We start from the raw sequence: 27,095 nt of genomic DNA, 5'->3' as shown, positions 1-27,095 counted from the left end.
TTTGGGAGTGAGATGGCAAAGTGTAAAATAACTGGAGTTTTCAAATGTAAATTTGTTGTACGTAAAGGATAAAAATAATCAGGAAGCCTGTTTGTATTTTGTGGTGAGGTGTAGCTTTGTTTTGTTTGTTTGGGCGGCTATGGATCAGTAAGGACAGCGTGTTGTCCAGTGACCAATGGGTCACTGATTCGAATCCCGGCTACGACTGCCCGCATGTCGAAGTGTCCTTGGGCAAGACACTGAACCCTAATTTGCTCCCAGAGGGCAGGGCAGCAGCCGCCCATTGGTATATTAATGTGTGTGTGAGTGGGTGAATGTGAGGCTTTGTAAAGCGCTTTGGGCACTGGGATGATGGCGATAAAGCGCTATATAAGTGCAGTCCATTTAATGGCACCGGTTTTACATTTTATCCACTTTTACTGCAGCTTTGTCATGGCTCTTGTATTTTTTTGCTCAATACAGACATAGTTGATTGATTCACTTTCAGTCATTCAATGTTTTTATTTTACCATACTCCTCGGCTACCAAATTTTTATTTTTACGTCTCAGTTCCTTAATAGTGTTCTCTAAAAGGCACTTTATGCATATTACAGTTATATTACAGTTATGCATATTTTTTTATATATACAAACTGTTCAATGCATGGGTTTTGAAAGACTAATCTGAAAAATACATTTTCTTTTTATAAAATTGGGTCAGAAACCCCTCATCCCAAGCAATTTAATCAAATATACATTAACAATACTATATGAAAATTTGGGACATTGATTTTCTTTTTGTCAAAATGTAATCAATTAAGAAAATATATAATATTCCAAGGAAAAATACTAATTTTAATTAAGGGGAAAAAAATCATGGGTAGACTTCGTTTGGTCTGGTCTACAACAGATGAACATTTAGTTGGTTGAGTATGGGAGAATACAGACTACATTAGAACAGTGAGGAGACTCAACTAAAGCTCAACTGTCTGCTGTATTGACAATGAAGGAGTTCATGCCACTATATGAATCCCATACCAGCAGTTGAATAGATTAGGCAACGTTTGGTGTAAAACACTGCTAAACTTTGGAAGGTTTAGCAGTGGAAAATAAGAGTATAATCATTTGTTTCTCGTGGTGGTCAGCTGTGTCTTCAGTCTCCACTTGCACAGACCGAGCTTTTGAGGTTACTGATACATCATTCTGAGCAGTGATACATGAGCCTGCACTTTTAACTGGGAAATAGGGTTAACTGGGTCAAGCTGGACATTCTCTGACAAAGTGCAGGGAAGAATGTTGAAATGAGGCTGAGGCTTCCCCTAACTCCAATTGCAGTTGACCATTATTGCTTAATTTACTATCCTGATTACTCTTCATAAGGCTCAACATCATTAGTCATTGAGCACTGCAATCAAGATGGAAAGTTTTTTTTTTCTGCTACTTGACAGTCTGTGCAGGTTAGGGCAATTAAATGGTGATTTTGCGAATATCATCTTCCTTGAATCTTCAACTATTCGCCTTCTAAAAGTTCAGACTTCAAGTTCAACTCTCACATGAATAATCTCATCAATAAAGCAACTCAATAAGGCAACTCAACTTGTAAACTGAGAGAGAAGCTATTTCTGCTGTAGGGAAAGGAGAATGAGGCATCTCTAGTGAGTTAGCTAAAGCTCACTGACACCATTTGGCCCTTTTTGCACATTAGGCTTTCTTGCATAAAAACTGGCAACCTCCATGGCTCTTATGTTTAAAATGTTTTACCTTGCTTTCTTAACCTGACAACTTTATGAACCAATCTTTCCAGTCTTAGTCTTACAGAGTTTAAAGGACCGACTTTACAGGTCTACTCACACTAGGCAATCAATACTGTGCTCAAGCCCCTAAAATCCCAATTGTGCTCAAGCATGGTATACTTCAGTGACACACTTGAAAGGTGAACTGAGGCACAGTACAGTTGCTCATGCCAGTTATTAATGATAACTAAGACCTAGTGTAATAAATAAAAAAAGTCTCCCATTCAGTAAAGTTGCAATAATGCAATGTCCTTTTGATGTATGATGATGTATATAAATGAGGTCACAGTGCTGAGATATGATTAAGTCTGGCTCAGGATGAGACAACTGGCACAGTGTGACTGTGTTGTATGTTATTATAAGGTTTAGTTACAGGATAGGAACACAAGTGGGCTCACTTTTAGGTTTAGTTGCCAAACTCAAGACTGGTCAGTATCAGTTATAATATAATGATTTTATGGCATTACATACTGGTAATGTTGCTTCTGTGGTTTTACAGAGAGAGAAAAAACATTTCTTTTGAAATGTTACCATTCAGAACTGAAAATTAACCATGACTAGCGTGTTTAATATTGGCTGTATTGTTATATGTGTCTGTGTGTCCATGTGTAGGTGGTGAGGTGACCAAGCCAAGGTTTACTCAGTACTTCAGAGGCAGTTTATCTGGATTGACAATCCGACCAGGAAAGATTGAGAGTCAAAAAGTAATTTCCTGTCTACAGGCTTGCAAAGAAGGACTGGACATCAACTCCCTTGAAAGCCTGGATAAGAGCATCAAGGTACACATACAGGCAGTAACACTGCAGTAGGGCTGGGAATCAAAAACCTGTTCTCAGTTATTCGATTCCTATGAATCATTCGTTTGCTTGCCTGGTCGCCGTGAATTGCATAGAAATATTTGCTGTTTGACTCCACCGGTAGCCACGCCGGTGAAGCAATTCAGAGTGGGAGGGAAACGGAAGTTCTGTCACTACTCATAAAATGTAGCAAGCGTAACCTGGGAGGTGAGAATGATGACTAGTGGAGATTATCTTGAGAGGTTCTTTACTTTTGTGCTGCCATCTCCCATAATTCTGTGTGCTCCTTAAGGATGTCATCCGGCTTGCCTGTTAGATGGCTGGCTCAGCACCATGAGAGGTAAATAACAGAGTAAAGGAAGGACTAGAGGAGTGAAAAGAAAGGAAATGCAGCCGCAGAAGTAGATATGAGGACCATGGCAAGAAAGAAAGGGGAAAGGGGAAATAACAGGGGAATGGCAAAGTGTGAAGACCCCCATGGTGCTGCTAAGAACCCAAAATTAGCAGACCGGCAAACCATCTTTCAAGAAAAGATTGGCCACAAATAACTATGTTTAAAGTGTGCATGGAGGAGAGCTAACATAACTATACGTCCATAACATTCTTTTACGTCTTTTTTTTCTTTGTTTATGACAAAAAAAAACTCAACTCAACGGTCATTCTCTCAAGAAGTAGTCAATCATTTTAAGTGATAAAAGACGCATGGTCGAAAGAAAAATATTGGTATCGGTTTATTTTCTGCTCTGTTTTTCAAACTTTTACAGCTCTTTGTTGTCAAAACAGGAACAATTCGAATTTTAAAGGAAAAAATGGTCTCAGTTATAGATTTCAGGTATGATGGGTGCAATTCGCACACCATCCTAGAAATTATCAATGATTTTTGCCCAGTGTCATGGCAAGAGAAATTCAACCTTCCATTTATCGTGTCTATGTCCTGTTAATGTTCATCACTGGAGCGTGAGCCTGTCCGAGTTAACCTAAATTTGGTGTGGTCACTGGTCAATCTCATGTGAAGTGTGAATTTGGCAGTGTCCAAAACCTGCTGCTCAAAAGTCAGCCATGTGAACTACGATACTGTACTACTCATGGCATTTGAACATTTTAAATTCAAAGGCCAAATAAGTATGTTGTCCTTTCAGCCATGATCTTAAGCTTGGTAGCCCACAAAGCAATTTGTTCCTCCTTAAGGAGATTCATGAAGGACTGTGCATGAATGTGAAATAATGGCCTGCAATAAATTATAAGTGTCTTGAGACACATTGATTTAGTCTCTCCAAGTTACTCTAAATGTGTACTGTATAGAATTTTCAAAATTCAAAATTGTCATAGGTCTACTCCTCCAGTTATGTCCTTCAGATGTATTTGAAGATCACACTTTTGTTTTTAAGATCCAATACTTCACCTGAAATTGAAAGCATAAACATTCTGGTCCAAAGTGAGAGGGGAAGAAAAAATAAAAAAAGGAAATGCAAAAATTCATTTGTGCAGCGACACTAATCATCATTTACTTGTGTGTATTTTTAGTTTCACTTTAACCCAGCTCAGTCCATTCTGGTGATGGAGGGAGACGATTTAGAAAATGTGAATGCTGCAGTGAGAAAGGTCTCCTACATAAACTCTCGACAGTTTCCAACTCCAGGGGTCCGACATCTTCAGATCACAACTACTGTCCAGTATGTACAAAACATTTTTTTAAATTTTTCTTTGAGTTACCGTCATCTACTATGCCTCCATTGCAGCTGAGCTTTCTACCCAATGAAGTCTCCTTTTTTATTGTAGTTCTAATTTTTCCATGTGACACGATCCCAACGTCTTTGCTGAGTGTTGAGTGTGAAGACAACACAATGAATAGCACAACGCACACTTCTCACATTGACATCTTCACACACACCTCTCTTCGAACAGAACTCACAAATGAGTGTGAATGCATCTGTTTGTGCTGTTGTGTACTGCAAAAACCAGAGGTGAAGCAACGTTAATCTGGAGGTAGCGCCACAATTGGCTAAGCCCTCCATCCATCCATCCATCCATCCATTTTCTACCGCTTATTCGAGGTCAGGTTGCGGGGGGAGTAGCTTTAGCAGGGACGCCCAGACTTCCCTCTCCCCAGCCACTTCATCCAGCTCTTCCGGGGGGATCCCCAGGCATTCCCAGGCCAGCCGAAAGACGTAGTCTCTCCAGCGTGTCCTGGGTCGTCCCCGGGGTCTCCTCCCAGTGGACGTGCCCGGAACACCTCACTGGGGAGGCGTCCGGGAGGCATCCGAATCAGATGCCCCAGCCACCTCAACTGGCTCCTCTCAATGTGGAGGAGCAGCGACTCTACTCTGAGATCCTCCCGGATGACCGAGCTTCTCACCCTCTCTCTAAGGGAGAGCCCGGACACCCTGCGGAGATGTCCCGATGTCCCCCGCCTCTCCCGGAATGTGAGCAAAAGTGTCGGATGTGGGAGTTGAAACTCCTTCAGACAGGGGATTCTGCAAGACGTTCCCAGCAGACCCTCACAATACGTTTGGGCCTGCCACGTCGGACCGGCATCTTCCCCCATCATCGGAGCCAACTCACCACCAGGTGGTGATCAGTTGACAGCTCTGCCCCTCTCTACACCCGAGTGTCCAAGACATGCGGCCGCAAGTCCGATGACACGACCACAAAGTCGATCATCGAACTGCGACCTCGGGTGTCCTGGTGCCAAGTGCACGTGTGGACACCCTTATGCTTGAACATGGTGTTCGTTATGGACAATCCATGATGAGCACAGAAGTCCAATAACAGAACACTGCTCGGGTTCTGATCAGGGGGGGGCGTTCCTCCCAATCACGCCCTTCCCGGTCTCACTGTCATTGCCCACATGAGCATTGAAGTCCCCCAGCAGAACGGTGGAGTCCCCAGCGGGAGTGCTCTCCAGCACCCCCTCCAAGGACTCAGAAAAGGGTGGGTACTCTGAACTGCTGTGTGGAGGCGAGTCCAACTATATCTCGTCGGAACATCTCGACCTCACACAGCAGCTCGGGCTCCTTCCTTGCCAGAGAGATGGCATTCCACGTCCCTATAGCCAGCTTCTGTAGCCGGGGATCGGATCGGCAAGGTCCCCGCCTTCGGCCAGCGCCCAGCTCGCAATGCACCCGACTCCTTTGGTCGCTCCCACAGGCGGTGAGCCCATGGGAAGGGGGACCCACGTTATCCTTTCGGGCTGTGCCCGGTCACCAGGCGCTCGCCTCCGAGCCCCACCTCCAGGCCTGGCTCCAGAGGGGGGCACCGGTAACCCGCGTCCGGGCAAGGGAAAACTGAGTCCATTGTCGTCATCATAAGGGGTCCTTGAGCCATGCTTTGTCTGGTCTCTCACCAAGGACCTGTTTGTCATGGGTGACCCTGGCAGGGACATAAAGCCCCAGATAACTTAGCTCCTAGGATCATTGGGACACATAAATCCCTCCACCACGCTAAGGTGACGGCTCCAGGAGGAGATTGGCTAAGCCTTTATAGCAAAATTGTTTTAGATTAATTGATTCCCATTAGGGTGGCACGGTGGATGACTGGTTAGAGCGACAGCCTCACAGTTCTGAGGACCTGGGTTCAATCCCCGGCCCCGCCTGTGTGGAGTTTGCATGTTCTCCCTGTGCCTGCGTGGGTTTTCTCTGGACACTCCGGTTTCCTTCCACGTCCCAAAAACATGCATTAATTGGAGACTCTAAATTGGCCGTAGGCATGACTGTGAGTGCGAATGGTTGTTTGTTTCTATGTGTGTGGCTGGCAACCAGTTCAGGGTGTACCCCGCCTCCTGCCCGATAACAGCTGGGATAGGCTCCAGCACTCCCGCGACCCTAGTGAGGAGAAGCGGCTCAGAAAATGGATGGATGGATGGATGGATGGATGGATGGATTCCCATTAGGTAGCATGGTGGACGACTGGTTAGCACATCCACCTCACAGTTCTGAGGACCCGGGTCCAAATCTGCCTCGTCTGTGTGGAGTTTACATGTTTTCCCCATGTTTGTGTGGGTTTTCTCCGGGTACTCCAGTTTCCACCCATATCCCAAAAACATCCACGGTAGGTTAATTGAAGAATTTAAATTGCTCGTAGGTGTGAATGATTTTTTGTTTGTCGGATCGCTGGGATAGGCTCCAGCACGCCCGTGACCCTAATGAGGATAAGCAGTACAGAAAATGAATGAATTATTCCTATTACTTTGTGCATAATAGCAGGTGCAATCGCCAAATCTCTTCCAATATATACAATACTTATTCTTTAACTACTTCACCTCATGAATGGCCTTGAGTTTAACTTGAATTTCAACTTTTGCTGATGCCTTACAGAAAAAGTATGTTTGAAAACCCTGAACTTTATTTTGCATAATGTTAATTTTTCTGATTGGGGTGGCAATTATCAGTACTGTTTTCGGAACCTACGTCTGTTTGCATGATGCTATATAGGCACTGAGAACAATCTGCCTGTCATCATACAGGGATGTTTGTCGTAAGTAGTGGGTCACTTCTGTTTAAAGCTTATATTGTGTAATGATGCTGATATCACTGGCATTGTACCTTCCATGGTGTTGTTTTCGCAGTCCATCTCGTGCCCAAATGAAATAGAGACAGATTCTCCTCAGTTACTTATACTGTGAGAGCTTCCCGCCATGAACAGATCAGTAGTCGCCAACTGCCACAGACAGTATCACGCAACACAAATAAACATTTAAATAAATTATAATTAATCCAAATACAATTAAATTTGTTTTAGCTGATTCCTAATAATTGCAGAGCAAATTAACCAGGGCTAATCTCTGGAACAGTTGTTTTAGACCCCTTTGTTATATTTCTGTCTAATTAAGTTGGACCTCTTCCAGGTTTATGCTTCAGCTCTGCTCGCCGACGCAGCATCTGACCCTCTGCATCATTGTACCTCCCCCAGCCATATCATACAAAAGCGCACGCACGCACGCACACACACACACACACACACACACACACACACACACACACACACACACACACACACACACACACACAACTGCCCTCAACAAAAGCAAGAAGAGATTACATGATGTCCTGAAAGCGCTTTAGGTTTCAAAAGAGCCTCAAACAACCGGCTGGATTTAGAGACAATATTTACTTTCCAATTGTTGGCAGGCAAATTAAGGGATTATTTTTACAATTCAAGAGATTAAATAGCAAACTGTGTTTCACTCAGAGGCACAACACTAGTTAAACATTTTGATACTTAAAGTCATGATATCCACAGTCTTACAAATGGCTACCTCAGAGTCTAATCATTTTTCTTATTATAAATGTATGGTTGTACTTTCAGGGACCGAAATTTTAATTCTACTAGTACTACACTTATTTTTGAGTGCGTTGTAACATAAAATGAATAAATTTACTTAAATCTCTGTCTGAACGAAAAGTTATATATATATTATATATTTAATTCAGAAAATATATGAATATCCCAGCAAGTCAAATCAATATAACTGAGTAATCATTGCAATTAATAAAGTTGTGTTTGAGGTGTAGACCTTCAGCTTTTATTCAAGACTTTTCAATAAAATATGGCATCTACTATCTAGGTATTACAGCATTTTATTTTCATGCCATCATAAAGAGCAAAGGAATGTCATCCAAGTAGTAAAACTGTTATATTTACAATAATGTCAGTATCACATTGCAATTTGTTTTGAAAAGGGAGTGCTATGCATAATACTAAATGTAATTCCATCAGGTCAAATCCAATATTTTTTGTGAAACCATTTAAATGAAACCGACATTCTATATTTGACTGTTGACTGCTTTATTTCAAATCCATTGTGGTGGTAAGAACTCACTGTCCAACAAGGTCTTTTGGAATACTGTAGTTAACAAAAAAAATATTATTGGAGTCATCTAAGTCTGCACCGTATTGTTCATTCAAAGTGATCCTTTTAGTGTAATATGAGGATATGAAGTACTGTCTGTCGTGTCTGTGTAATCATTGAGAGATCACAGAGCTGTTCAAGTTTGTTAATCATACGATATGTATCAAACCTTGGACTACATGTATCATTTAAAGCAGAGCACACACACGAGTATGAATCTTCAACTTGACCACTAGAGAAAGTATTTATGAATAGAAAATGTGAACATTGCTGAGTACATTATTTTGGATGAACTGTAATTCACAGCGGTGTTGTGTGTTGGTAAAAGCTCCTGCTGGAGTTCACACGCCCGAAGATAGCTGGTGCTAATATCATCAAAAGGTTCAGAGAATATGAAGAAATCACTGCAAGGCCGAAAACCAACATTGAATGCCCGTGACCTTTGATCCCTCAGGCGGCACTGAATCAAAAACCGACATCAATGTGTAAAGGATATCATCACATGGGCTCAGGAACACTTCAGAAAACCAATGTCAGTAAATAGAGTTGGGCGCTACATCCGTAAGTGCAACTTGAAACTCTACTATGCAAAGCAAAAGCTATTTATCAACAACACCCAAAAACGCCACCGGCTTCTCTGGGCCCGAGCTCATCTGAGATGGATGCAAAGTGGAAAAATGTTCTGTGGTCCGACGAGTCCATATTTCAAATTGTTTTTGGAAATTGTGGACGTAATGTCCTCCGGGCCAAAGAGGAAAAGAACAGAGGAAAAGAACCATCCGGACTGTTATGGATGCAAAGTTCAAAAGCCAGCATCTGTGATGGTATGGGGCTGTGTTAGTGCCAATGGCATGGGTAACTTACACATCTGCGAAGGCACCATTAATGCTGAAAGGTACATACAGGTTTTGGAGAAACATATGCTGCCATCCAAGCAACATCTTTTTCATGGACGCCCCTGGTTATTTCAGCAAGACAATGCCAAACCACATTCTGAATGTTGTTAAAAGAAAAGGTGATGTAACACAGTGGTAATCATGACCCTGTCCCTGCTTTTTTGGAACATGTTGCAGCCATAAAGTTCTAAGTTAATGATTATTTGCTAAAAACAATCAAGTTTATCAGTTTGAACATGAAATATCTTGTCTTTGTAGTGTATTCAATTAAATATAGGTCAAACATGATTTGCAAATCATTGTATTCTGTTTTTATGTTTAACACAACGTACCAACTTCATTGGAATCGGGGTTGTACGTAAATCGATTCTCAAATGAAAACATCAATATTTTTGATTCTTCAGTCATTTGAGGTAATGTATAGCATATCATTAACAGGAACACAGTGGAAAGTAACTAAGGCTACGTTCACACTGCAGGGCATGATGCCCAGTTCTCTCTTTTTTTTTTTTTTTTTTGCAGTATGGACACGAGCGTCCATACTGCATTCGCGTTGGATAAATATCCAATTTATATCCACATAAGAAAAAGGCCTGGGTCGGATATGAAAAAATCTGAATTGTAGTGTTCACATTGACATGAAACAAAATCTGATACATGTCACACTGTAAAAAAGTGGAGTTGAAGAGAGCTATTGAGATCTTCTAAATTAGGGATGTCGAACAAAAGTATCAGTGTCGGAACGGTATCGCCGATACCAGCTTGAATTTTGCTCGGAAAGGAAATTGGTGGTATCGAGCATCACTACTATAATGATTATCAATGACTCTACAATGAGTTAAAAGGACTTCATTTTTAACATGATTGCAAATTTTCCATAAACATTATTTTTACCATTTAGCTTTACAGACATCCTCCCTCGTTGATCTTTTTCTCTACGCTCATTTGAAGGTGTTTTGGTGAAGACACTTGTATCATCATCCCTAACATTGAGGCAGTAGTAATGGTGTTGCAGCCCAGCGAGCCCAGGATAACCATAACAGGATTGGAAAGACAGAGTCGGCCTGCTTCTGACCTCAGGCGCCCGGAAGGTGTTGCGCTATTCCAGCAGCTCCACATCATCAGCACGGTCACCAGGGGAGATGTTGTTGCCCCTAATACAGGTAACATAACATCAAATAACACATGCAGCACCCTTTTTTTTTTTTTTTTACCAGCATCCTCGCACTAACAAGCTTGCAGTCGAATGTGGGGACTTTTTTATGTATCTTTCAGCCTAAATTGGTGACAGATGCTCTAGCTTTTTATAGAGGTATCAGGATGGGTGATGGAGAGATGATGTAGAGAACTTGCTTTCACTCATACTCTACATACAGTAAGTCACTAATAGATTGCAACCACATTACAATATTTAGCTAAAAGAGGCAAAGGCCTCAAATAGAGTTTAAAAATTATATATATATATATATATATATATATATATATTTGTATATATATATATATATATTTATATATATTCATCTTCCTAAGTTCCACTTATCCTCCCTAGGGTCGCGGGCATGCTGGAGCCTTTCCCAGCAATCTTCAAGCGAAAGGCAGGGTACAACCTGAACTGGTCACCAGCCAATCGCAGGGCACAAACAAAGAACCATTCACAATCACATTCACACCTATGGGCAATTTAAAGTCCTCAATCAACCTACCATGCATGTTTTTGGGATGAGGGAGGAAACTGGAGTAACCTGAGAAAACTATATATATGTATATCTACACACAGACACACACACATACAGAGAAAGAATGGTCAGAGGCTGCCCAGTGGATCTGTTGTTTGTACATCCGCTTCACAGTTATGAGGTTTCTATCTTGGTTCCAGCTTCCTCCCACATTCCATAAACATGCATGTTCGGTTTATCCATCCATCCATTTTCTGAGCCGCTTATCCTCACTAGGGTCGCGGGAGTACTGGAGTCCATCCCACCTATCATCGGGCAGGAGGCAGGGTACACCCTGAACTGGTTGCCAGCCAATCGCAGGGCACATATAAACAAACAACCATTCACACTCACATTCACACCTACAGGCAATTTAGAGTCTTCAATTAACCTACCATGCATGTTTTTGGGATGTGGGAGGAAACCGGAGTGCCCGGAGAAAACCCACGCAGGTACGGGGAGAACATGCAAAATCCACACAGGCAGGGCCGGGGATTGAACCCCAGTCCTCAGAACTGTGAGGCAGACGCTCTAACCATTCGTTCACCGTGCCGCCATGTTGGGTTTATTTAAGACTCTAAATTTTCTTTAGGTGTGAAGATAAATTTGGAGGTCTATATGTGCCCTTTGATTGGCTGGGCCACAATGAATGCCTCACACTTTTATATTTCAGAAAAAAATTAACAAAAACCGAAACACTTTTACAGTTCAGAAAAAAAATTAACAAAAACCTAAACATTTTTACATTTCATAAAACAAATTAACAAAAGTAGAAACACGTTTACATTTCAGAAAACACAATAAGAAAAGCAGAAACACTTTTACAAAAGATGAAACAAATTACAATTGACACAAACCGAAAAGGGAACATCCAACATTATTAGGATTTCCACGCATTTTCCTGGCAGGACACGCCCTGCTCCAATGTTATACACGGGCCACTGCACTATGATTGGCTGCTGTATCCCGGTAGAACACACCCTACTGCTTCAAAACCCAGACAGCAAAGGAAGTATGTGACTTATTAAGTGTGGCGGCGGTAATATAAATGCCATTAACCCTAAAGCCTGCCGTAAACTGCGCAACGTGGTCACATTTCTCAAATGATAAAAAGACAGATCAAGAGTTAAGGAAGAAGCAGGTAGCTAAAGAGAGAGGATGTTGGCAAGAATTAAAGGGATGTGTGGATATTTGAAAGGAAGCTCGCCGATCCCATTCATTTGAACGTACATTCTGGTCACAAACTTTGCCTTTTCATCCACGGGCACATTATACATTATGAATATAAGTTAGTATTGTCGTAAAACAAAATTTGATGCTATACGTACTATTTATACGGCTTGAGCCGAGGCGAGCTGCGGCACGGCTCGCAAACCCGGAAATGTATTTTCAACGTAGGGGAAAGCGTCTGTACTTTTTGATTGAATGTAAACTGTAACGTTAAGACGCCACATAACGGCAATTAAAATTTTGAATCGTGGCAAAACCACTGTCCAACAGTTGCCAAACCACGCACACTGTGCCAGAGTTCAGTTGGGTTCGGAGGCGTCGCTCGGTGTTCGCTAGCCTTAACCACCATAATCCTAACCTTAACCCATCCTAAACTGCCTTAACACCAACCCTATTCCTAACCATACCATCTTTTTTTATTATTATTATTTTCTACTAATGTGATACATATTTGGGATGGACATCTCATTACATGCGTGTATCCTGCCCTCCCCATGATTCAGGAGCCAATCATGTTGAAGCACTTCCAGGCCACCGTACATTTGGCTTGTAGTTTTCGATTTCAAAGTGAGGCTTATTTCCACCATCATCGTCTCAGTCCATGGCGATGTAAAACTGGCTTCACTGTGAACGGTTGGTGTTCCAGCAATTTCCAGTTTCCGGATTTGAGCCTTGATGGGTTCAAGATCATTCCTTAATATCGTAACCAATTTCCTTTTATCTGAGGTTGACAACGTCTAGATCTTGGCAAAGTGGTGAAACATCCAAGGTGTTAAATACATACATACGTGTGTGTGTGTGAGTGTGTGTGTGTGTGTGAGTGTAGACTTATCAATATTCATGCACTCATCTGACACTAGTGTAACGGGAGCCAGTTAGGCTGTGCGTTAAGAAACATCACTCTGCGAATCCTCAAAAAGGGGTGAGGGCCGCTGACTTAGTTGCCCAGGCTTTTAGCTCAGCGGTCAGTATGCTCGACTCCCCAACAATGACACATCCCTGGAACCTCCTCACAAATGAAGTCTGTAATGTCGTATCCTTGCACCATCTGCTCACTAAAGCATATCTTCAATAACAGTAATACACACAAACACAAGTTGACCCCATGAAATACTGTTAGGCGTACTTGTGTCCCTTGAAAGAAGGTTTTATTATTATTTATTTATTCATTGTATTTGTCTTGGTATTTACTGTTTTGAAATATTAAAATGACTGCTGTTAAAAAGTAATAAAAACGACAAAGCTAGTAGTGGTCTAAGACGATGGCATCGTACTCATAGCAACTGAGAACGAGAGCCCCGTCTCCTCAGTAGTAAACGGCAGTTTAAGCTACAAGTCTTTCTTTGAATGCATATTTGCTTGCCTTGCCGAGTCACTCATGCAGCAACACTTTACAGGGCTCACCTCTTGGGACACAGATTAGTCTACATGAGCTCCTCCACTTCTAGTACACCCTCCCACATACGGATGTCAATGCAGCATGAGACCTGCGCTGACCAGCCCCAAGAATAACTCACCTCAACCACTGAAAAATGAGTATTTAAATCCTCGTTTCCCTGACCACTGTGGCAAGAACAACCCAATTTGGCTTGGCCCAGAACTAATTAGAAGGAGATAAGAGAGACTGAGGTCTGAGTCCTCCATTGTGAATAATGCAGCGAAGGAAGCAGAGCAGAAAGGCGCATCGCAGGAGTGCTTTAAGAGTTGGTGGAGTTCTTTCTGACGGTGAAATAGAACGGCAGCTGGGGGAAGTGATTAGCTGGAAGCCAAAGAAAGGAACAGAGTTGGAACGAAAGAGAGTGAAGCGGTGACAATGTGTCGGGGACACACAAGATGATATTCCCTAATGAGCAGATCTTGTGTTCTCATGAGGTTTAAAGGATTCAAGAAAAATCTTTTTAAGGCAAGGCAATACATTTCTTTTAGACCCATTTAATCATTCATTGTCCTCTTGATTGCTTTCCATGTCATTCATTTACTGCAGACTTGGCGCTGCTTAATTTCCCCTTTCCATCTCAGAACATCTTTTCGAGGCTTAGTTTGACTATTTTTTCTCAAGGCCAGTCAAGGTCCTCAATTCATTTAGTCGCTGGTCAAACTTCATACCCTTGCCTCAAAGTCCTTCAATACAATGTGACTTCGACAGTCCCTTATAATTTTTTTTTTCACTCTGCGAAGTTTCAAGCCATTTACTATCAGTTTGGGCAAAGTTATTGCTGCTCTTCCACTGCAAAGTACAGACTGAGCTCTACTCTGATTTGAGAAAGAAACAATGAAAACCTCATTGAACCCATAAATTACAATGAGGCATGCTGATAAATTTCAAAGGAGTTAAGACATGAAAACCACATTTCCTGGATTTACTTACTCAGCAAGTGGTGGTTGGCCATAGCAAGGATTGTATTTTTATTTCTGGCCATACAGCAAAAGGTTACAGTGACTCCTCGGTGACGAATCTGCAACTGAGCAATCAGCAGTAGTTTACGCCATCCCTATGGTATTGGGTTGCCACTCATGGAACAGTTGCGGAGTACTTGAAATAGTACCTTGTAGTATCTGTTTTTGACGATGGAAAATTATCATTAGCGAGTGAAGCATCTCGGGGGACGTACTATGGAGTGGAAAAGGTTATGTATACTGTATTTGCAAGAAAAAGTATGTGAACAATTTGGAATTAATGTTTTTTTTGTATAAATTGGTCATAAAAATCTGATCCTCATTTACATAAGCCAACAATTGACACACTTTTCTTCAACTAATAACACACACTATGTTTCCATATTTACATTGAATCAACATGGGGTGGAAAAAGTATGGATATTGACTATGACTGATGAAGATCAGGTCATATTTTATGACAAATCTATGCAAGATTCCAGGTAATTCCAAAGAGTTCACATTTTTCCTTGAAACAGTATAGCCAAAGATAACCAAAAGAAAATTGATAATTGGTTTAACTGAAAAAAGGTACCACCGGTCTCCAACACAGGATGCCAAAGCTAGTGCTAATGATTGGGCTAACTATGATGCAGGCCCGGAAAAAGTTCTGGAAGAGATACCGGGCTTTCATTAACTGTTAGCGTTTTACCAACTATATTAACCAAATAATGATGGAAGCAGAGGATCAAGTTGTAAAGATGGCAGACCAGGTCCAAACCAAGGAACAGATGCACAACAGGATGCAAAAAGTGAAACGAAAACAAACTATTTGATCAAGGAGGGAGATCCAGACGAGAAAACCTTAGGGTGTATATTATTCCAAAGGGGGAATAGGGGTCGTCTATGACCAAATTTGTGGGAAAAATACAACGAGAAACTTTGGAACTCACCCAGACAGTAGAAACTGCATGCGGGATAGCCGCAGTGACGTCAGCGCGAGTATAAAGAAGCCTTTATGGTGTACTACACTTGTCAGAGCTTTGCTTCACAATTGACTGGATGAGATGGAGGCGCCTTGGTGGACCTCCGCTTGGCGAAGTCGGCGTCCTGGCTTGATGCGGCCTCCACCGGGAATCCCCCCCTCTCACCCGCCAAATTGTTAAAGCATATTGTAACAGTATCACTCTTTAGTCATGGGTGAATGAACATCACAAGGAGAGGGAATAACGATTTTAACTCCCGTTGAATCGTATACCTCCACAGTTACATTCCATTTGTCCCAAAAATGAAATAATAAAATAGGTCAACTGCATAACACTGCAAATATAAATGTTACATACTTCTCTCTCTTCAAATGTAATGACTACATTTCAAATAAAAACATTACAGAGGTTACTCAGAGAGAGAAATCGTTTTATAAGCGGAGGAAAAGAAACTCTGTATGAGTCCCATGATTATTTTATTTATTCTTACTTGGCTTTTTCTAAACCTCCATTGCCTTTAAGAGTGTTCATGCCTTTCTGACTACACTTGAATTTTTGGACTCAAACAAATAAATCCCTTTTAGTTGGTAGTCATTTTTAATGTTAATTATTTGTAGAATAGCAGCAACAATATGACAAATTCTTTTAAATGAGAGAACTGACAATTTTTCAATGGACAGTTTTGTTATTGTGAGCATGGCATTATTATTGCTTGCAGCAATAATAGAGTTTTGGAGGTACTGTATACAAATGTAAACATTGGATGGACGGGGATAGAGGTGCACAGTAATATACCGTATGGTGTGAAGATGTCTTTTTCACACAAACCTGTGGGGAAACGCACAGAAACTAGGACTCGGCAAGCAAGAAAGAGACAGGTTTTTCAGCATTCCTGCTTTAACCTAGTCGCCCCACCGTCAGCCTTCCTGCCATACCACGAGCTTTCCCACAATACTGCAATAATTATCGTACCCTGACATTAATACAGTGATAAAACCGAACCGTAAGTAAGACATAGCAAACATTTGAGTGCACTTAACCGAACAGAGTAAGCTCAAGTTTACCACGGGCAAGCAAAGATTTTAGGGCACTTATCCTTCAGTTAACTTCGAGCCCTGGGCAAAGACAAAAGTGCAGAAAGCCGCACAGACTACTTCATAGCAACTATGTGAGTTGCACAATTTATGTGTTGCTCTTCAAACTCTGCAGATATAAGTGCATGAATTATCCTAACTACTGCTTAAACTCATTACACGTTTGTCTTTACACAATCATGATAACGATAAAGACATGCAATTGTTCTGACACTTTCACAAATTCAGTCATATACCAGAAATAACATCTAAATAAATAAATAATAATATATCTTCTGTTGTCTCCTATTATGTGAATGCAAAATGGCTTCCACAGTCCTGGCACTTCATAACACGGATCCCGCTGGTGTATTGCAACAACATAATGAGGCTCTCCCAAGTGGCATTAATAACAGTTGATACAGCTTGAGTGACAAAGAAGGACCATTTGTAAAAGAACCAAAAAAGGAACTCTTTAGACACTAAGATGCATTTGTGTTGGTTTTCATGGAAAAGGCATCTCAAGTAATAGGAGGGAAATCCTATACTGTATATCCAAAAATGTAATTGGTATCTTCAGAAAACATGCTGCCAATCATGAAATTTCATTTGGCATACACTGTTTAATGGTAAAGACATTTTGACATTAAAAGTGAGACAAATATCAATTTAGAACATGTTTTTGCTTTGTAGCAATTATTACATTTTGAATGATAACTGACAATAATTCAAATGCACTCATATCAGTAAAATTCATAGATTTTCAAAATGAAATTCAGTGAGGTATTGCTTTACCTTTGTTGATCAAAGTATATGAAAATTACCCATATGTATGTGAAAATATTGGTGTATTTTCATGGTTGTACTAATACATGGTTTTTCTCATTTTTTTCTTTATCGTTTGTGTATTTTAAAAGGAATATTTAATTTTATTGGTTTACCTGCAAATGTTCACTTTGAAATAAGAGTTTGTATGTATTGGCACATCACATGTTCTGAAAACAAAATCAAATAACAAAAAAAAAGGGCCAAAAGTAATTTTTCTAATGCTATTGCTGCTGGAAAACACACCTCACAATTGGACCGGTTCTCGACTTGGGCTCAATCTGCCAGCCCAAACGGTACCAATTGCGCATCCTGAATCCTTGCAGTGACTGTCTAAAGTAATTACTGTTATCTACTTATCTATCTCTCTTATCTACCTTTAACACACCCTCCTGAAGCTGAAACTTCTTTTGGATATGGAGTGTTGTCACAAAAACCCAAAGAACAAGTGAATCCTTTGCGCACTCAACTCGTCACAGCGTGATATGTTGACGTCTCTTGCGACGTCATTGCACAATAGTCACGGAACGTGTGCAACGTAAGAGGCATCCTTTTTTTCCTTCAGAGGAATTCTGATTTGTTCAACTACAAGGCAATTCAATTTGAAAGTCAGCATTTAGAGTAAGTGCATCATCAATCGGTTTCGCTCACTCATCCCATAGTCCCTGCTTGATCTCTCTTGACCCAACTAAACACACACATACGCGCTCGCACACACACTCACCACCATGAGTTGTTGTAGTAACGAGTCCCTTCAGACAGCAATCGCAGTCTCGCTGCTAGTCTAAGTACAACGTACTTGCATCATGACCCAGCTCTCTTCCTCAGTGTCCCCTCCCAAGAGTGGGAAGCAGCATTGCACATTTAACAGGCTCTTAAGACACTGTGTGTTATGTGTGTGCATGGTTGTGCATGTGTGTGTGATGAGTAATTGCTGTTGACAACTGGGATAAGGTGTATTTCTACTCTTCGTTGCTCAGAGTGTGCTTGGACCGCTCACATAAGCCTCAATGCAGCATGACAGAATCACACCAAAACGTGTCCTCTCATCAACAATCTATTCAGTTATACAGTAAATGTTTCTTCACAAGTTCACATGATCTAATAAGCTGTGTGTGTGTGTGCGCGCGCTTGGGTACATAGACCAAAGACCAGGACCTCTGGAGGAGATCATTCACAATTTGGACTACTGTGACATCCTGGTATTGGGGGAGGAGTTGAGGCCTGACCAGGAGTCACTCCAACTGCAGCGCAGCATTCTGCTTGGAAAACACCTTGATGCCACAAATTCCACTTCTGGGATGTCCATATTTGGTTAGTTACTATAGTGTTTTTGCATATAAGATGAAGATTGTCCTGAACTTATATGAGACAGTTCTGCTAATCTTCATCTAAAAAAATTTAATATTGTAGAAAATGTCATTAGTTTTAGTAGTTCCTTCCAAAACTGAAACTTGTATATTATGCAGATTCATAATAAATACATAAGAATATACTTGTCAGAAGGCTAATCTTTACCTGATTTTTATTTTAAAATTCAGTTTGATTGTAATTTCTTGAGATGATTATTTTGGGGGTTTTCGTTAGCTCTGAGGCTGTACACAGAAAAATGTTATGTTTTATGTTATGTATTATTCTTTCCACGATAATCTAATTTATTGAGATGCACTTATGTGCTTTTTATGCCTTACGTTTTGTTTAATTACAGTTAGTAGTCAAACTCTTACTTGCCCTCTGTTTATTTTCGCGTTTCACTACAGGTGTGGACTCCATGGCTAACTACGAAGATGTGATCAGAGAGGTGCGTTACTACAACTGGCGACCGGCACAGCTAACAGAGAAAAGATTCCGTCTCACATGCTCGGAGCTCAACGGACGCTACACCAGCAATGAGTTTAACTTGGAGGTCAGTGCAACGACAGCTAGCCTGATCATTAATAAGAGAGAGCGGCCAATATTCACTGCCTGCACATTGAAGTCGTAAAAGTGAAGTTAGAAATCGATGACACTTTCTGTTAAAATCTGAACGACTTTGCCATAAAGATACTAATTGGGTTCTGGGGTCTCTCCACTTAAATGTGCTCTATGCTTTATTGCATTGATATGAAACTCATTTTCTCCTCAGGCAACATCAGTGTGAATGCTGGTCTCAGAGGGCCGGTTGTAAATGTAAAACAGTATAAATGTAGTGCATCGCCTGCTCATATTCTGACATAATTGCCTCAGCCTTTGTTTATTATTGCTTTTGTTTATTTGTTTTGAAAGCAGAAGTTTGGAAATATATCATCAAGCAGAAAAAGTATTTAGTTGTTTTATCAGTTAACTCCTAGCTCGGAAGCTAAACCATTTTCTTTTGCAGATATTTGCTATTATAACTAAAAACATCTTGGTATTTTTTTCTAAGGTGATGTGGTACAGAAAATAAGTGTGAACCAACTTGCCGACAGTGTGACAAATTTATTGTGTTTCAATAGCTAACCTGATGAGATCATGTGATCGCGTGACAGTAGGCGACAGTAGTGGCAATTAAATTCAGCACCTGCACTTTCTTGTAGTGAGGAAGACACCAGTCCATCTCCTTTAAGCACAAACGTGAATTTTGGAACTAACCATTCTATAAATACACAGTATTTTAGAATATTTGAATTGGCTGACATCATAAAAAACATTTGAAATAATAGATGATAGACAATTGTAAAATAAAATTTGTGAAATAAAATAACAGCGATTTCAAACGCTTTAGCAATATGCAGTACATGCTTCTTTGACAACGTTATGTATGTAAGCCAATACTGTATTTTCTTAGACTATTGTTATTTTGTCTGGAACCAAAACAGATATAGTCTGTCTTTTCCCAGGTGAGCATCCTCCACAGTTCATCGGTCAGAGAACATATCAGTCAGACCGTGGCGCCACCTCAGCACATGAAGTTAGTCCTCCATCCATCTATGATTGATGAACTGTACCCAGAGCATAGCTCAGGTAGGAAAACACACTTTAAATGCTCGGCATTTCATCGCTACTTTTGTCTAATCTTTATTTCTCAATTTAAGTCGTGTTGACTTTGAGCTGTTTGTTTTGGTTGATATAATCAGTTGCTCTGTTCCTATACATCTTCACTCCCAATGTTATATATAATGGCTAAGGTCTGCTTTCCCTGCTTTATGTTATGTTTGAATTTGAAAGACAAAATGTAAATTTTTTTACGGAATATCAACAATTTTAAGTTTCATTGAGGTCAACTGACACAGCCTATCACAAACCAAAACTGGAATGAACAAAATTCAAACCCGAGATCATCATGCTAAAAGACTCAACCAAGAAAATGCATAAAGATGAAAAAAAATGGCCTTTTGTACAATAGTTTAAATAATGCTTAGGTTTCTTTTTACCCAAATTGTGCAGATAAAAATGAAATAAATCTTGTTTTTATATTTGTTTCACTCCTTCAAACTTTATATATATGTATATATGTGTGTGTGTGTGTGTGTGTGTGTGTGTGTGTGTGTGTGTGTGTGTGTGTGTGTGTAAGCCGTAAGGCCGAAAACCAACATTGAATGCCTGCGACCTTGGATCCCTCAGGTGGCACTGCATTAAAAACCATCATCATTGTGTAAAGGATATTGCACACTTCAGAAAACCATTGTCAGTTACCGTAACACAGTGCATCGCTCCATCTAGAAATGGAAGTTCAAATTCGACCATGCAAAGCGAAAGTCATATATCAACAACACCCAGAAAGGCCACCGGCCACCTTCTCTGGGCCTGAGTTCATCTCAGACGCGAAGTGGAAAAGTGTGCTGTGGTCTGACAAGAGCACATTTCAAATTGTTTTTGTAAATCATGGACCTTGTGTCCAAAGAGGAAAAGGACCATCTGGATTGTTATGAGTGCTAAGTTCAAATGCCAGTGCAACTAGAGACACTTTTCTGCACGCCTTCGACCCCACACGGGGATCAGCCCTGCGATGCTGCTGTGTCTTGCATTGAGAAACAAAACGTTGAGAAACTAAAATCCGGGCTGCCAGCTCAGTGGCCAGTACCCTCTTTAAGGATTGGAGAGGGAGGTTTCTTAGTGTATATCCCCAAAGCCTCACATCTGTTTTGGTATGCAGGCTTGCACATCTGTGAAGACACCATGTTTTTGTGCAACATGTGCTGCCATCCAAGAAACATTTTTTTTTCCAGGGACATCCCTGCTTATTTCAGCAAGACACACTGCATGTGTTATAACAGCATGGCTTTATAGTAAAAGAGTGCGGTTACAAGGCTGGCCTGCCAGCAGTCCAGAAGGGTCTCCCATTGAAAATGTGTGGGACATTATGAAGGGCAAAATATGACAAGGGAGACTCCTGACTGTTGAGCAACTTAAACTGTACATCAAGCAAGAATGGGAAAGAATTCCACACACAAAGCGTCAACAATTAGTGTCCTCAGTTCACAAACGCTTATTGAGTGTTGTTAAAAGAAAAGGTGATGTAACACTGTGGTAGACATCCCCCTGTCCCAGCTTTTTTGGAACGTGCTGCAGGCATAAAATTCAAAATTAGTGAATATTTGCAAAAAACAGTTTATCAGTTTGAGCAATAAATATCTCGTCTTTGTAGTGTGTTTAATAGAATATAGATTGAAATAAAATTGCAAATCATTGTATTCTGTTTTCTATTTACATTTTACACAACGTCCTAACTTCATTGGAATTGAGGTTTGTAGATATTATTTGAAAACAAACATGTTATAAAATACTACAAATTTCTTGGCAAAACAGTGATTGGCACTTAGTAAAGTAAGTAACAGTAGCCACATGAGATCTTAATGAGACTGAAGGACATTGCAGACAATTGAGCTTGTTTATTTGTTTGTTTGTTTGTTTTTTGTTTTGTTTTCCCAAACCAGTGATCCACCGCAGTAAAATTATACTATTAAGTTATTTTTCTTGCTATTTCTCCAGCAATTACTATAGTTAGGTCCATTTGACTTTCTAGTTCTTTATCAAACTGTTGACCAGATTGCTACTCTCATGAAGTGGAAAGTAGAGAGGCACATCCGAGTGCTCTTAAGTCAGGCGAGACATTGGTCTTATGCTACGACACAAGGTTTAATTATTCATCAGACCCCACTGGATTCTACTTTGTACTGCAGACATCAGAGTCGTGTGCGTGTGTGTTCGCACGCGCGCGTGTGTGCGCGTGGATGTGCCTGCGTGTGTATTTGAGAGGGTAGAGAGAAAGAGAGAGAGTGCGAGAGAGAGAGAGAGAGAGAGAGAGAGAGAGAGAGAGAAAAGAAGGTCAGAGAGAGGGCCAAAGTGGCCAGAAGGTGGTTGATAACTGATATGAATAAAATGGATAGTATTTAGTTGATCTGATGGTGTAGTGGTACACTCGCCTGACTTTGGTGCGGGCAGCGGGGGTTCAGTTCCCACTCAGTGACGGTGTGAATGTGGGTGCGAATGGTTGTCCGTGTCTATATGTGCCCTGCGACTGACTGGCGACCAGTTCAGGGTGTAGTCCGCCTTTCGCCCGAAGTCAGCTGGGATAGGCTCCAGCGCCCCGCGACCCTAACCAGGATAAGCGGTGTTGAAAATGGATGGATGGATAGTTGATTTGAGTAGTTTCAGCATGATCATGATTAGTACACGTGGGCGTTTCGGGAGGAAAGGAAGTGCAGTGGTGTCTTGAGATACGAGTGACCCGACTTACAGGTTTTTGGAGATACGAGCAGTTGTTCGACTCATTTTTTTCATTAATTTATTTTTTGCCGTGACTTGTGAGCAAGAATTTTAGACACGAGCGCTGTATGGTGGCAGTAAACTCAATTCACCTCACTTCAAAACAAGCAGCATGTTGGCAAATAAACAATTCTTCAAAAAAGAGGCTTCAAGCTGCTGAATACCACTCCCAGTTGAAGTTTATTGTCAAATTAAACATAAAACAAGGAGATTTAAAGATTGTGTACATTAAAAAAAAAAAAACACATATAAGCAGTGCCGTAACACGGGTTTTAGAAATACTGAGGTCATAATTGCATAGGTCAAAATATAAAGTTTCAGCGGATGGTTCCATAAGGAAACGTGTGTGTGTGCGTGTGTGTGTGTGTGTGTGTGTGTGCGCGTGCATGCGCATGTTTGTGTGTGTTAACCAACCTTCAAGAGGGCAGTGACAGCATAGTTAGGATGTAGATAAAGGAAGGCAAGCAGAGCCAGGTGATGGGGGCAGGCAGCCAGTCATACAGTAAATGTCCTAACATAAGCAACATTTCAAAGATTATTTAGCCTAGATGTAAACAGGGCATCATAATGCAATCAAGATCTTTAACAAGAAAAGTTGTCAATAAGGAAATGTGTATTTGTAACTGATTTAAAACTGCCTAAAAAAACACATGATGTCTGAGAATTGATGTCATATTTTCAATCAAGGATAAGGCTATCTGCCAGGGCCAGAGGCATCCCAGCGCTTTGGCACTTTGACTGGATCTAAGGCTCAGTCTCTATGAACATATATAATTGCAAGTCCAGACAGTCTCTCAATGCCCATGGATGATATTTTTTGTAGGTTATCAGGCTCCTTGATAATGAAAAGGACCCTTTACTGGGAGTGTCAGGTAGATTGACAAGATATGGTGACTGTTTGACTAATACCTCTTGTCTTGTCCAGCTAGTGTTTTTAAAGCTGAGGTTTCCAGCTCTTCTTGAGCTTAGTTCTTGACTTCCCATTTGTGAATCAGCCTGGACTTTGTTCTGTCTCATCCTCTTACTGTCCCTTTCTTTTTAACTCCTGCGAAGAAGGAATTCAGCCAAAATAATGTAAACATCCTGAATATCAACCTTGAGATACATTTAAATAACTCAAATTCCAAATAATGCAAATTCAAACACATGACCACAAGCAAATTGTAAGTCACATAATTTCACTATTGGATTTACAAGGTGTATTATGTTGAAATTGAATGATTTTGATTGAATTGATTAAAGGACTGAACCTGAAGAAACTTTTGTTTTGATTTTTAAAACCTATTAAAAAAAAATTTATGTGTATCATTGGTAAAGGTTATTAAAATGTCTATGTAGATAAGATAACCTTTATTAGTCCCAAAATGGGGAAATTTGCAAGTAGGTACAGTAATCACAGTTGTATCAGCAGTAGGCTCCAAGATGCAGTCCAAGAGCAGCCTAACGTCATAAAAAATGAGTAAGCATGGATTATAAATTAGCTAGCTAACGTCTGTCAACATGATTTATTTTATCTCCGCTTTCAATGGCCACCAAAAGATTCTTGTCAATAAGACAGTACTATGACTAACTGTAACGACCATTTGTAGGCAGTTAACATTTGCTATATATATTATCACTAGTAATGATTGATCACTAATTTGGATGGCACTGCTAGGTGTGACATCGCAGTTCAATGAAAGGTATGGTGACATGCAATAATTCCTATGGCTGTCAATAGCTTGTTAGCATGCTTCGTATTGAAATCAATGTCCAGTGAAGGAATGAATGCAAAAGTGAAATTCTTCTGTATGTGTTACCTTGGTTGTAATGTGACTGCAGCAATCTGGCTGGAGCACAGACGGTCTTGCTGCTGAAGCAGCCAATCAGCACCAATGACCAAAGTTAGTATATATAATTCACTCTGTAAACCACGGTGATGATTAACTGCTGACAAGTAACTTTGTGCAGAAACCACTTGCTCTTCTTTTTTTTTTCCACTGAGTAAAAAAATTCCGAGGTCATGACCTCGGTGTCCTCAATGGAAATTACGACTAAGCATACATTTGCCTTAAAGCAGCTTAATGCTAACACATAATGGGAAGCACTGTGGATGGGCTAACGAATGGCATCTATGTGGTGGTGTTATAACGCTTTAAGCAACGGATATTTGAACACAAATAGTGCAGCAACACATGCAGACAGACAATATAACAATACTCCTAGGCAAATGTTTTTTATCCTTTGCAAGAAATGACGAATATTACTGCAGCTTACTGAGTCACAGTAGTTGTGAAACTCTTCTTCGTTTGTGTCTGCATGACAGTTATTATACTCTCCCCGGTGGCTGACATGCAATAGTCGTCTATGCATGTGGTTTGGTTCATGTGTTCGGTCAGTGTAAATGGTTACATTGGATGTGTGTCACATAAAATGAACATGTAAATAGAAAGTCAGAAAAAAAAATTGACACTTGGACCTGCAGTGTAAATCCAGCCAAACCGTGTCAGTGCATGCAAAAATGTGTCCTACTTGCCCTAAAGAGAGGCTGCATGAAGTATGGGGGAATGGAAGTCATTAGTTTTAGGGTGGGATCCTCAAGCAGTGGTGTGAAGTAAATAATCATCTGAGGAGTGCTCGGAGAGCCTGACTCATAATAAACACACACAGCAGCAGGAGGATAGAGGCCAGACGCATAGATGTTAGGCTCTATCAGAAGGATAAAGATCAGAGCATGGGAAATGAACATTTTAGATCAAGAGACTTTTGTGTTGTTGTTGTTGTTGTGACTACAGTACTAAAGAGGGTTTATGCTCCACTTTTGTTGCTGTGGACTGCAGAGCAACCAGATTTAAATGTGGGGGAGTATTAAACTTGGAGCTATAATAAATAGTAGTAGTGTAGCTACTGTATAAATATCTCGTGGTTGAATTCTAGTTTGTTGAAAATTACTTTATTTGACATCATTTTAACCCGAAGGCCTTTGATACAAATATAATTAACTGCACATTCTTATGAGCATTTGCATTCTGAACTTTAAAGCAGGGGTCCAAACTTTTTCCAACTCACCTCACTTCTGTGGAGGGCGGCACGGTGGTCGACTGGTTAGAGCGTCTGCCTCACAGTTCTGAGGAGCAGGGTTCAATCCCCGGCCCCGCCTGTGTGGAGTTTGCATGTTCTCCCCGTGCCTGCGTGGGTTTTCTCCGGGCACTCCGGTTTCCTCCTACATCCCAAAAACATGCGTGGTCGGTTAATTGACAACTGCCCGTAGGTGTGAATGTGAGTGCGAATGGTTGTTTGTTTGTATGTGCAACCAGTTCAGGGTTGCCCGCTTCCTGCCCGATGATAGCTGGGATAGGCTCCAGCACGCCCGCGACCTTAGTGAGGAGAAGCGGCTCTGAAAATGGATGGCTGGATGGACTTCTGTGTAGGCAGCATGGGTTCAACTCCCACTCAGTGATGAGGTGAATGCAAGAGTGAACGGTTGTCTCTCTATATATAAGTGCCCTCTAGTCTAAATGACTGGTGAGCGGTCGAGGGTCCACCTTTCGCCCGAAGTTTGTTGGGATAGGCTCCAGCTCCCCGTGACCCTGAACAAAATAAGCGTTATCAAAAAATATTGGATGGGTATTTTTTTATATTTTAGGACGCAGCCTAAATCATTATCATGATCATTATGCACTGTAGATCTACATGAGACAAGACTTCTTCTTTTACTTTCGGCTTGTCCCTTTAGGCGTCGCCACAGCGCGTCATCCTTTCCCATGTAAGCCTATCTCCTGCATCCTCCTCTCGAACACCAACTGCCCTCATGTCTTCCCTGACGACATCCATCGACCTTCTCTTTGGTCTTCCTCTAGCTCTCTTGTCTG

At 41.0% G+C, this 27,095-nt stretch overlaps 1 protein-coding gene across 2 annotated transcripts in view; it reads left to right on the top strand.

The window, feature by feature from the left end:
• Positions 1–27,095, top strand: part of LOC133405347 (calsyntenin-2-like) — a 277,979-nt gene that overhangs the window by 245,962 nt on the left and 4,922 nt on the right. Inside the window, exons 10-15 of one of the 2 annotated variants that reach the window (XM_061682214.1) lie at positions 2,384–2,550; positions 4,093–4,241; positions 10,264–10,475; positions 18,661–18,831; positions 19,278–19,423; positions 20,376–20,499. In XM_061682214.1, coding sequence (XP_061538198.1) covers positions 2,384–2,550; positions 4,093–4,241; positions 10,264–10,475; positions 18,661–18,831; positions 19,278–19,423; positions 20,376–20,499 — 969 coding nt within the window. The remainder of the gene's footprint in view (positions 1–2,383; positions 2,551–4,092; positions 4,242–10,263; positions 10,476–18,660; positions 18,832–19,277; positions 19,424–20,375; positions 20,500–27,095) is intronic. The other variant, XM_061682215.1, reaches the window with a different exon arrangement.

The sequence above is a fragment of the Phycodurus eques genome, chromosome 7 (genome assembly GCF_024500275.1).
Source record: "Phycodurus eques isolate BA_2022a chromosome 7, UOR_Pequ_1.1, whole genome shotgun sequence".
NCBI classification, from domain to species: Eukaryota; Metazoa; Chordata; class Actinopteri; order Syngnathiformes; family Syngnathidae; genus Phycodurus; species Phycodurus eques.
The sequence above is the reverse complement of the archived record's forward strand: the minus strand, read 5'-3'. Positions and strand labels throughout refer to the sequence as shown.